The following is a 13457-nucleotide window of genomic DNA, read 5'->3' as shown; positions in this document are numbered from 1 at the left end:
ATATATATATATATATATATATATATATATATATATATACAGTGCCTACAAGTAGTATTCAACCCCCTGCAGATTTAGCAGGTTTGATAAGATGCAAATAAGTTAGAGCCTGCAAACTTCAAACAAGAGCAGGATTTATTAACAGATGCATAAATCATACAAACCAACGAGTTATGTTGCTCAGTTAAATTTTAATAAATTTTCAACATAAAAGTGTGGGTCAATTATTATTCAACCCCTAGGTTTAATATTTTGTGGAATAACCCTTGTTTGCAATTACAGCTAATAATCGTCTTTTATAAGACCTGATCAGGCCGGCACAGGTCTCTGGAGTTATCTTAGCCCACTCCTCCATGCAGATCTTCTCCAAGTTATCTAGGTTCTTTGTCTCATGTGGACTTTAATCTTGAGCTCCTTCCACAAGTTTTCAATTGGGTTAAGGTCAGGAGACTGACTAGACCACTGCAACACCTTGATTTTTTTCCCTCTTGAACCAGGCCTTGGTTTTCTTGGCTGTGTGCTTTGGGTCGTTGTCTTGTTGGAAGATGAAATGACGACCCATCTTAAGATCCTTGATGGAGGAGCGGAGGTTCTTGGCCAAAATCTCCAGGTAGGCCGTGCTATCCATCTTCCCATGGATGCGGACCATTTGGCCAGGCCCCTTGGCTGAGAAACAGCCCCACAGCATGATGCTGCCACCACCATGCTTGACTGTAGGGATGGTATTCTTGGGGTCGTATGCAGTGCCATCCAGTCTCCAAACGTCACGTGTGTGGTTGGCACCAAAGATCTCGATCTTGGTCTCATCAGACCAGAGAACCTTGAACCAGTCTGTCTCAGAGTCCTCCAAGTGATCATGAGCAAACTGTAGACGAGCCTTGACATGACACTTTGAAAGTAAAGGTACCTTACGGGCTCGTCTGGAACGGAGACCATTGCGGTGGAGTACGTTACTTATGGTATTGACTGAAACCAATGTCCTCACTGCCATGAGATCTTCCCGGAGCTCCTTCCTTGTTGTCCTTGGGTTAGCCTTGACTCTTCAGACAAGCCTGGCCTCGGCACGGGTGGAAACTTTCAAAGGCTGTCCAGGCTGTGGAAGGCTAACAGTAGTTCCATAAGCCTTCCACTTCCGGATGATGCTCCCAACAGTGGAGACAGGTAGGCCCAACTCCTTGGAAAGGGTTTTCTACCCCTTGCCAGCCTTGTGACCCTCCACGATCTTGTCTCTGATGGCCTTGGAATGCTCCTTTGTCTTTCCCATGTTGACCAAGTATGAGTGCTGTTCACAAGTTTGGGGAGGGTCTTAATTAGTCAGAAAAGGCTGGAAAAAGAGATAATTAATCCAAACATGTGAAGCTCATTGTTCTTTGTGCCTGAAATACTTCTTAATACTTTAGGGGAACCAAACAGAATTCTTGTGGTTTGAGGGGTTGAATAATAAATGACCCTCTGAATAAAAATAAAAAAAGAAATAACATTCTTTTTTGCTGCAGTGCATTTCACACTTCCAGGCTGATCTATATATATATATATATATATATATATATATATATAATTATATTTACATACTACAAATTCAGACAATGTAGATACTATGAGGCCCATGGGGAGAGAGGCCCCAGCCCTGGTTGGCGGCATCAACTTTACTGCTTTTTACCAAATGAGCGAAAGAGTTCGCAAACGGATGTGAGAGATTGGTTCAACTGTACCATAATATGGGGTGGGGCTAGTATATCACTTAGAGCTGTATATTTGTGTGAGCGTACAGACATAGTAATCATTAAGGTGTTGAACTCGTCTCCCTGCTATTTCAAAAGCATTCACGTTCTTATGTAAAATATGAATATAATTAGTGGACTATGCTGTCCGCATTATGTGCTTCAGCAGTTCTCTTAAAGGGTTATTAACAATTTTGTAAGTTATTCCTTTTTCATGTGATAAGGGATAACATCCCACCACTGGGATCCCTGACAACTCCCAAAAACCAGATCTCTGAAGAGTCAGGTGTGAATGGAACAGACCGGCAAAGTGCACAGCGTGGCTGCCACCGGCAGGCCCATAAAGAATGGATGGATCCGGGGAGCACATGATCAAAGAATAGAAAGAGTTCTGTAAATTGGTGCCAGTCTCAGCGTTCAGACCCCCAAAGATCAGGAAGTTGTACCTTATACTTTGGTTTGGCAATATGATCCAAACTTGAGAATAGCCCTCTATCACTTGCTATATCTGTATGTATTGTGTACAGTGCAACATTATGTGTTCGCTTTTTTAGTGTCCTCATCTAAAATCAGCATGAGACACCTATATATTCTTACCCTTATAAAAATGCTGATAGCCGAATATGACCGTATCTGATAAACCCTAAATGCTAATGTTACCATATGCTGAGCAATATGGAGAAGACAGTAATGTTATTACGGTCTTTAGCAGTGCATGTATACGGCAAGTCTTCGATGGGGACCATGTTACATTTTGGGCTACACTGACAAGTGATGAGTGGGCACTACCATGCTCGGGTGCTCGGTACTCGTAATTAGTGGTAAGTAAGCACTACCATTGTCAGGTAGTCTGTACTCGTAACTAGTGATGAGTGAGCACTACCATGCTCAGGTGCTTAGTGCTCGTAACTTGTGATGAGAGATCACTACCATTCTCAGTACTCGTAACTACTGATGAGCGATCACTACCATGCCCGGGTGCTCGGTACTCGTAACTAGTGATGAGTGAGCACCACTATGCTCGGTACTCGTTAAGAGCAGTTGGATGCTTGGATAGGCGCAACTCGAATACCTGAGTATGATGAAAGTCAATGGGGAACTCGAGAATTTTTCCAGAAGAATTCCTGAAAAAATGCTTGAGTTCCCTATTGACTTCCATTATACATGGGTACTCAAGTCGTTCCCACCCAAGCATCCAGCTGCAGATACTCAATTTCTGTTATCGTAGATTGCACATTGAGCAAAAAATATTGCTTTCTATCAGCTTTGGACGACACATCATGATACCGCAATGATGAAAGGAATGAATGGAGTGATGTGTGGTTCCTTTGTGCTACAGTGAATGACCAGATGGGATGAGTCCAAAATCCTTTGAATGTATGGTTTATTATCTGCGCGTTTCAAAGCACACTTTCCTCTTCATCAGGTTAAAACCATGTTACCAGCACAGGGGAACCACACATCACTCCATTTTATTCCAGTTCGGTGGCACACTTGCCACTTCATCAGGTTAAAACCATGGTTTCACCTAATGAAGAGGAAAGTATGTCATGACATGTGTAGATAATAAACCATGCATTCATCCTAAGAATTTTGGACTCATCCCGTCTGGTCATTCATGGCAACACAGAGGAACCACCCATCACTCCATTAATTCCTGTTCGGGGGCTTCACCCGTGGGTCTACAGCTATTCTCATGTTCTTCAGTAGTTGTGTCATACATGACTACATCAGGTGAGGAGACCCCCTTAACCCTATTGCGTTTTGTTTCTGCCCTATTTTACTCCCAATGATGAAAGGACGACACCGGTTGACCAGCAAAGTATGGACGAGGCTGAACCCTACATGTAAATGTGTTATGAAGACCCTTTTGAAAATATTTTTTTTTGTGCAATACAAAACTCTTTATAACGATAGTATACTTATAGCAGTAATTTTATAGTTCTTGAAATTTCACAAGAGGAACTGACAAGTCATTGGTTTTCCTATTTTTTTCAGTGGGAATGATTTGGACTCCGGAGCTATCAAAGATCCTTTAAACGTTTTGGAGGCCATTGTGCGAGAGGTGCATCGGAGCGTAGAGAGGGGGTGAGTACCCGGTCGGGCATTACTGTACTAAAGTGAAAAGAGAGTGAGGCCAATAATGATAACACAAGCCTTTTGCCCAAGAGTTAGAAGGCAGAAATGGTAAATATTGTCGTCGCATGAAAGCGGGATATGTCAGCAGTTCTCATCTGGCAACCTGCTGACTGCTCTGCTGTAAATGGCCGCAGTGTACAGGTGACTAAACCTACCTTTGTGTGTGTTTTGTCCTGCAGCATGAATTATATATTCTTTTTTTATTTTTATGCTCCTCCAAAAGAATATCTTCTAAGTCTGTAGTCGTCTTTGCTTTCTGCACTAATCCCTACCTGTCAAAGTTAATTTTTGTTTTCCTACTTGTGTTTCTTCCTCCCTTTCTACCAAGAGCTGTAATTCTTTTTGTTTTCTCGCCACAGCCGAATGAACGCTTGTTTTTTGTTTTTTTTGAGGGGGCGGGGAAGAGTATTTTTTAGTTTTGATTGACGTTATTCACTTAGTCATACATTGTACTGGAAATTGGGGGAGTAAATACTAAGTACGGTGAAATTGCGAAAAAAGAAAGCAATTCCAACTTTACATTTTGGGTTTAATTTTTGCAACATTCATCGTCTTTTTCGTTTTTTGATTTCTTTTTATTTTACTGGTGAAAAAACTCAGAAGTTTTGTAAAATATAAAACAAAAATACATTGATCTGTCATCATTTTCTGAGGCCCCTAACTCTTATTTTTCGATACTGTAAGCGCTTGGGTTTTATTTTTGTGCAGCGAGCAAACTTTTTTAGTGATGCAATTTTCGGATACATGGAATGTTAGCAACTTTTTTTTGCTGTGGTGACCAAAAATGACAATTTTGCAGTTTAGTTTTTTTTCCCTTAGAGCCTTTATTGTATGGGATACCGTATTTTTCGGACTATAAGATGCACCGGACTATAAGACGCACCCTGGTTTTAGAGGAGTAAAATAGGAAAATAAAACTTTAAGCAAAAAAATGTGGTCATGACACACTGTTATGGGGCAAGGATCTGCTGCTGACACTGTTATGGGGGGTAATGTCCCCAAATTCTCTACTAAGGTACCCCATCAGGTAATGATCCTCCTGCCTTGTATATGATCCTGCTCATATACCCCCATCCTGCTCATATACCCCCATCCTGCTCATATACCCCTATCCTGCTCATATACCCCTATCCTGCTCATATACCCCTATCCTGCTCATATACCCCTATCCTGCTCATATACCCCTATCCTGTTCATATACCCCCATCCTATTGATATACCCTCCATCCATCCTGCTCATATACCCTCCATCCATCCTGCTCATATTCCCCCATCCTGTTCATATACCCCCATCCTGTTCATATACCCCCATCCTGTTCATATACCCCCATCCTGCTCATATACCCCCATCCTGCTCATATACCCCCATCCTGCTCATATACCCCCATCCTGCTCATATACCCCCATCCTGCTCATATACCCCCATCCTGCTCATATACCCCCATCCTGCTCATATACCCCCATCCTGCTCATATCCCCCCATCCTGCTCATATCCCCCCATCCTGCTCATATACCCCCATCCTGTTCATATACCCCCATCCTGTTCATATACCCCCATCCTGTTCATATACCCCCATCCTGTTCATATACCCCCCCATCCATCCTGCTCATATACCCCCATCCTGTTCATATACCCCCCATCCATCCTGCTCATATACCCCCATCCTGTTCATATACCCCCATCCTGCTCATATACCCCCATCCTGTTCATATACTCCCCCATCCATCCTGCTCATATACTCCCATCCTGTTCATATACCCCCCATCCTGTTCATATACCCCCCATCCTGTTCATATACCCCCCATCCCTCCTGCTCATATACTCCCATCCTGCTATATGCCCCCATCGTGCTCATATACCATCCTTGTATATGGCCTGTATCCTATGGCACAGAGAAAAAAAACCAAACGTTTATACTCACCTTTTCCTCACTCCCTGCAGCCGATCATCTTCCTCTCTGCACCACTGACCTGTGTGTGTGGAGCCGTTCCCCTGCAGTACGCGATGTCTTCCTGTCTGTGCCGATCAGCTGATCAGCACAGATCAGCTGACCGGCACAGACAGGAAGACATTGCGTGCTGCAGGGGCACGGCTCCACACACGGGGACGGGTGAGTGTACTGATTCACTGCACCCCGCGCTGATGATGATGCGCGGGGGGCAGTGAATACAGCCGCACATGATCACTCCAGGCTGTAATTGCCAGGGGTGATCATGCGGACCGGCTCTTTACTATGCGCGTGTCCCCGCTCGTCCTCCCGCCCACCTGTCAGCGCCGGCTTCTGCGCTGAGAGATGGGCGGGAGGATGGGCGCCCATATGTAATGAGCGGGCCTACGTGGTCACAGCAGGCTGCTGCAGGCTGCTACAGCCTGCTCGTGCCCCCGATGACCCGCTCCACCGCAGCACCTCATTCCCCGCAGCCACAGTCAGACCATAAGACGCACCCCCAACTTTCCCCCAACATTTGGGGGGAAAAAAGTGCGTCTTATGGTCCGAAAAATACGGTAAGTAGTTTTATATTTTGATAGACTGAACTTGACATGCTACAGAATGAGAGAAAGCCTCACGTGCAAAAAATCTTTGCATAGCCAAAATACAGTATATATAATGAAAACTGGGCTAATCATAAAATGGGACATACAGTAGATAAATATTTAAAAGCATTTGCACAAAATGAAAAACTACCTGTACGGTTAAAGGGAGGTGTCCTATAAATCCTGCCCATAGAATACGGGTTATTGCCTCATCCACAGCCCCCTTGGATACATTCTAGTTAAACCACAAAAAACATATAAATACAAATAATAAATCGCTTAGGCAATAAATAATAAATTCTTTAATCACAAAATCCAAAGACTAGAACAAAAAGAAAATACAAATCCAATACTTAGATGACAGCGAAGAGGGTGATGAAGTGCTGAGAAGACCCCTCCCACGCGTTCTGCTGCCTCCAAGTGCAGCTTCATCAGACTGCTTTTCTATACACATGGCGATACTAAATGTTTGTTCATTTTGTTATGTCTATATTTTTAAGGGAAGAAAAATGTTTCCAGTGCTTAGGGTTTTTGTTGTTTTTTTATTTAATTTTTGAACATTTTTTGCTTTTTAAAAAATTAAGTCCACTCCTTACTTCTGATTTGGTCTGTACATTTATGGCTGATGTTGGGGAGTGTTAAGGACAGTGCACCGCTCTTTCCTTCTGCTCTCGACACTTTAGCCATCACTGAAGAGTAGAGGTGTTGTGAAGCTGTTATTTCTGTTATAGCTTATAGCTTGAGGTGTTATATCTTTACAGATATTGTCACTAGTGTCCCCTACATATCCCACAAAGTGCCTCCGATATATATTGTCACCACTGTCCCCAAAATATCCCACAAAGCTTTTCAGATATGGATACCACTGTCCCCAACATATCCCACAAAGCTTCTCAGATATTGTCACTACTAACCCCAATATATCCCACAAAGTGTCTCAGATATTGTCATCCCTGTCTCAACATATCCCACAAAGCTTCTCAGGTATTGTCATCTCTGTCCCCAACATATCCCACAAAGCTTCTCAGATATGGTCACCACTGCCCCAACATATCCCACAAAGCTTCCCAGATATTGCCACCACTGTCCTAAACATATTTCACAAAGCTTCCCCCAGATAGTCACCACTGTACCCAACATATCACTCAAAGCTTTACAGATATTGTTACCACTGTCCCCAACATATCCCACAAAGCTTCTCAGCTATTGTCACCAATGTCCCCAACATATCCCACAAAGCTTCTCAGCTATTGTCACCAATGTCCCCAACATATCCCACAAAGCTTCTCAGATATTGTCACCACTGTACCCAACATATTCCTCAAAGCTTTCCAGATATTGTCACCACTATCCCCTACATATTCCACAAAGCTGCTCAGATATTGTCACCACTGTCCCCAACATATTCCAGATATTGTCACCACTGTCCCCAATATATTCTACAAAGCTTCTCCGATATTGTTACCACTGTCCCCAACATCTCCCACAAAGCTGCTGAGATATTGTCATCACTGTCCACAACATATTCCACAAAGATTCTCAGCACTGTCCCCAATGGAGTTCACATTTTAAATTCCTTATCAGTATGTCTTGCGTATGGGAGGATGCTGGAGGAAACCAGAGAAAATACAAGGGGAACATGCAGTTTCCATACAGATGTTGTCCTTTGTCATATTTGAATATTGTAAAAATCTGTATGCAGTTGGGGCAAACCTGACTCGTTGGCTTTGTATATGTGTGAGCAGATCTGGATCTGACAGGACTGCAGTTATAGAAATTTATTTTAATTTCCGCTTACAGATCCAGTTTAAAGTGGACGTCTTCTACTTTTACATTGATGGCCTAATCTTAGGATGTCATCAATGTCTGATCAGTTAGGGTCCGACCTCCCACAACCCCGCCGATCAGCTGTTCTCTGTGCTGGTGACTGCAATAGGCAGCTGGAAATGCTCCGTTCCAGAGCTGACCTGTCTTCAGATAGCGGCCCCGGCCAGGTACTGGACATCCCCCTCCAATTCAGATTAATAGGAAGCGGATGTGCAGAGCCTGGCTGCAGCCACTATCAGTTGATGGGGCAAATTGCTAACGGAGCAGTTCCAGTTGCTGCCATCGGCACCGAGGACAGCTTATCGATGGGGGTGCCGGGTCTCAGACTCCGGCCAATCAGACATTGATGACCTATCCTAAAAGATACGCAACAAATGGGTAGTGGTCTGACAACTGGGCCAAAAATGGTGGCATACCCCAGTGAACACTGAAGAATACATGGCGCATGAGTTGGCCTTGGGAGCCAGAGTTGAGTCTCAGGCCCCCTGTATGTGACTCCCAGACTCATAAGTAGCAGCTATTGGTCCCATTGTGCATCTGGCTCTTCGATAAAGGTCTTCTCTCTTTTAGTATTTCATGTGACTCAGTAACACTGGTCCGTATTGCTTTACTTGGATACCATAATGTCATATTATGATTTTTGTGCCTTGTAATAGACCCAATATAAAAAAGCAACAAAAAGGAGGAATAAATATTATTACTTACAGCAAAGATGGAACTGCAGCTGTACGTTACCTAGGCCAAAAACTACTACTCCAGCATGATATGGATGAAGTAGTAGTTTTTGGCCTAGGTAATGTACAGCTGCAGTTCCATCTTTGCTGTAAGTAATGATATTTATTTTTCTTTTTTGTTGTTTTTTTATATTCTATATAGTGTAGGGACCTACAAGCATGAGGTTCCCGTGACGAGGATTGTAGGCTTCCGTCATATGGCCATAACACCAACTAAAAAACTCATTTTTTTTTTGTACAGGATACAGCCAGGCCCCTTTTTGTTGTTAGGCCTTGCATATTAGAGTTTCTGTCCCTGCATGATACACAGGTGGGGTATGGCTTTGCAGCCCACCTGATCTAATAGTATGGGTGTCACCTAATAGGCTGCGGGTTTGTAACTGTGCATCTGCATGTGAACAGGGCTCTATGCAAGCCATCAGTGTGCAGTTTTACCATCCAACAATCGCACCCTCCATATTTTGGAAGTGTGTGTGTGATTTGCTCCTCCTGCACCTGTGATGCCTCCACCTAGTGGGGGCTTAGCTCTATCCATCTGGAGTAGTAGTTTTTGGTCTAGGTAATGTATGGCTGCCGTTCCATCTTGTAATAGACCCATAATCAATTTATTCTGGCCACACAGCAGTGTTTACCATTTGTTTCCATTGTCACATTTCGCTTGTGTAACTTCTGAAACGTTCCACCGTTGTCTGTGACGTACTGATTGGTTTTCATTTCAAGATTTTATTTATTTATTTTTTTATGCTACCTTGTTATTAGAGAGATCTGAAATGTGAATTCTTACAAGCGTCCTCACATCTCCTACGGATATGACATGTCTGACACATCTCTGAAAAACAGGTATATGCGACTGGAGCTGGGATTCCGACAAAATAAACATAGGAGTGTGAAATGCCTACCGAAATGTAACAGATTTCTGCATTTCCATATTCCACTCCCTGCCCGGGCACTTAATATGTTTTGCTTTATCCCCAGCCCTTGTAGCTTGACAGGAGTAAACATGCTTCCAATTAGCGCTAATGACATGGAAATGTTAAGATAATCCATATTCAAAAGATGCGTCTCATGAAGGCAGTGATTAAATGCAGGAGCGGCACGGCAGATAAACCTGCAAGTTGCTTTGTAATGGAAAATTAGATACAGGTAAAATCTGAGAAAGGTCACAGTAGTTTATATACAGCTCTTACAACACCATCACATTCACTTCAACATTTCCTACCCTAATTTGTGTCCTTCGTTAATTCACTGATATACAGAATATTCTTCTTATGAAACTGAGGACCCTATGCAAAAGATAAGGAAATGTGTGAACGTGACTGAGCTAGACTGAGCTAGGATTGATTACACACACCCAGTTGTGCAACTTTGAGCTTGTGCGCCCCAATACCAAATTGCCAACAGGGCCCCCATCTATAGATTGTAAGCTTTCGAGCAGGGCCCTCATTCCTACTGTAGCTGTTGAATTATGTACTATTTTGTTTTTTGTCTATACAAGCCCCTACTGGATTGTAAAGCGCTGCGGAATATGTTGGCGCTATATAAATAAACTTTATTATTATTATTATTATTATTATTGGTCTTGCCTTTGAGACAATTTGCCTCCTCTTCACTTCACGTGGGCGCGACAACAAACCCTGCATCTATTAGACACACCCCTGGATAGACCAGCATACCCTTACTCATCCCACCAAAACATCTCTTCACATGCAGCAAAAAATGTTTTTCTCTTGAATACATGGTGTTTCATCAATGTGTTGATTTTTTTTTTTAACCCCTTTGCACCCCTCGCTGCTCTTCTTTATCACCGCCATGGTGCACGTGGGCTAACAAGTTCATGAGTAAGGGTGCTACGACACCTGAAACGCGTAGATGCTAAAATGCGCCAACATGAAGTTTTAGTCTTATGTCCTGTGAATCACCTGAATGTCAGTAGAGCTGGATATTTCTCCTGTTTGGGCTAGGGCACATGGCGAGTAAAGCGGACCAAGTGGAATGTGATAAAAAAAAAACAAAACGGATTCCATCCAGACTCATGTTACTCTATGGGGCTGTTCCCATCTGTGATTATTTTCTCGCCCTAATTGGACCGAGAAAACAGTTATGCTGCTGGTAGAATCTGATCTGCATTCATTCACGCCCATGCAAGGCTATGGGTGCGAGTGAAACATTGCACTGTTTTCGGATGATACCGGAGTGCAGTGCGATAATCGCATCAGCTGATAATGGAGGAGATGGGGAGATTAATCCCTCCTTCTCCTCCACAGCTGTGATCTGATACCTCTTTTCTCCAAGCCGTAGCAGAGCCAACTCTCCACGCTCCGGACAGCAGAGGATACGTCACAGTGAGCTTGAATTTACTTTCTTTCTACTCAGTAATTGTTTCCGTGCAGTACTTTGTATTGTTATATTCATAGTAGTATAAGCGAACAAACAATCGCAGGTATAAGTCCCCTAGCTGAACTTAAAAGAAAACAAAAAAAAAAGGTAGCAAATAATAAAGTTTCAAGAATCCCTGCTTTTCCCTTTTTTTGTTTTATTAAAATAAATAAACAATAATAAACATTATTGGTATCACCACTTCTGTAATAGTCCGGTCTATCAAATTCTAGATTTATGCTACGGACAATGAAAACCTAAAAAACAAGCTAAACACCAGATTTGTGTTTGTTCAGTCATTGCAGTTCCCAGTAAAAAGAAAGAAAAGCAATAAAGTGTGATCCATATGTCATATGTACCCGAAACAGTATTTCCGAATACTACAGTTTGTCATGCAAAACAAAGCCCTTTATTGACAAAAAAAAACAATCAAAAGTAATGGAAAATGGCGACAAAAATATTTTTTTATTTTATAAAGTTCTGATTTTTTTATTTATTTTTATTTTTTTAAACTATTATGCAGACCGATAAGAAGAAAAAAGGGGGACATTAGCTCACCACTTCAGTTATTTTTCACCACCACATAGAACTGGGTTGTTGGCCGGCCCATCGGCTTGTCCAGGCAAAGTATCCTTAAAAAAAAAAATGGCCACAGTATTCAGTATAAATAAAAAACATCCTTTTATTTAACAGGCATTAAAATAATGCTTTTCTCTGCCCTCATAGCCCATTACTAAATTAACTCGGCTTGCACCTTTAATATCATCATCCCATAAAGACCTGTGTCTCAATTGAAGTAGTGTCATAAACTCACATACATTAGTGAGCTGCCGGAGCAGGGCTGTGACATGAGAAGAAATAAATCTTATTCCTGTCCTAATGCATAAGATGTGTTTGTCCAGTGTGTAATCCGCTCTCAACTTTGCTGAATTATGTATCTTCCCGTATACTTGTCTCTGCTATTTCAAGGGGCTGTCTGCACCCTCAATGCTCTTGCAACAAGCTTCCTGATTATCTACTCATCACGTCTGTTCCTTTGTACTATCGGCAATACAGCAATAAGGTTCCTATTTGCTTACTCATACTCCGTTCTGCTGTTCCTGGCATTTGCATACATGCATTTACATGTCTGCTAGATGTGCGCAGCTTCACTCAGTACAATTGAATTTTTGCGTGGCTGGACGTTTCAAGCAAATTGCATGCTTGCGGTCATATGACTGCCCATTCTGGGCCCAGGCATCGTAGAATCCAGACATTGTGCGCACTGTGCAGACTTTGAGTCATAAGTCTCCATCAAGCACCAAACCTGAAGAATAATAATAATTATTCACTTATATAGCAGCACAAATTAATAATTTGCAACACTGACCCCATTGGAGCTCACAATCTAAATTCCTTATCCATTTGTCTTTGAAGTGTGGGAGGAAACCGGAGGAAACACGGGGAGAACATACAAACTCCTTGCATATATTGTCCTTGGTGAGATTAAAACCCAGCAATGTAAAGGCCCCTTTACACCCTGAGACTTTCTAGCGATCCCAACCTGGCCGGGATCGCTACAAAGTCTCTGGTGAGTCGCTGGTGAGCTGTCAAACAGGCATACCTGGCCAACGACGCAGCAGCGTTTAGAGACTTTCTAGCGATCCCGGACCTGCAGAACGACCTAGCTAGTCATTGGGGACATGTTAAAGCAGCTATTTGAAAGGGAAGTTGCTAACGATGTCGTCGTAACGGTGTGAAACACATTGATGCATGCTGCGTAGCGGGAAACAAAGGACCAAAAAATGGTCCTGAAAGATTTGTAGCGATCAGCGACCTCACAGCGGGGGCCAGGTCGCTGATGTGTGTCACACACTGCAATGTCGCTGGGGAGGTCGCTATTACGTCACAAAACCGGTGACGTTACAGCGATGTCGTGACTCGTTACCGATGTTGCAATGTGTGAAGGGTCCTTAAGCCTGAGCCACCATGACACTCTCTTTAAAGGCGAAAACGTTTTCTGATAGACACTTAATGGAGACCTGTCATGTCCCCAAATCCTATTAACTTGAAGATACAGGACTAATCTACAGTTTTACAATGCTGTCAATCCGCCTTTATGAAAGAGCAGCTACTGGGAGAAA

The 13457-nt window shown here is 42.8% G+C and overlaps 1 protein-coding gene across 1 annotated transcript in view; it reads left to right on the top strand.

Annotated features, from left to right (window-relative positions):
- The window catches only part of NBAS (NBAS subunit of NRZ tethering complex), a 1027824-nt gene that overhangs the window by 795961 nt on the left and 218406 nt on the right, over positions 1 to 13457 (top strand). The window contains 1 exon segment of the mRNA XM_075341124.1: positions 3720 to 3809. Coding sequence (XP_075197239.1) covers positions 3720 to 3809 — 90 coding nt within the window.

The sequence above is a fragment of the Anomaloglossus baeobatrachus genome, chromosome 3 (assembly GCF_048569485.1).
Source record: "Anomaloglossus baeobatrachus isolate aAnoBae1 chromosome 3, aAnoBae1.hap1, whole genome shotgun sequence".
Lineage (NCBI taxonomy): Eukaryota > Metazoa > Chordata > Amphibia > Anura > Aromobatidae > Anomaloglossus > Anomaloglossus baeobatrachus.
This window is presented reverse-complemented; position numbering and strand designations above follow the sequence as displayed.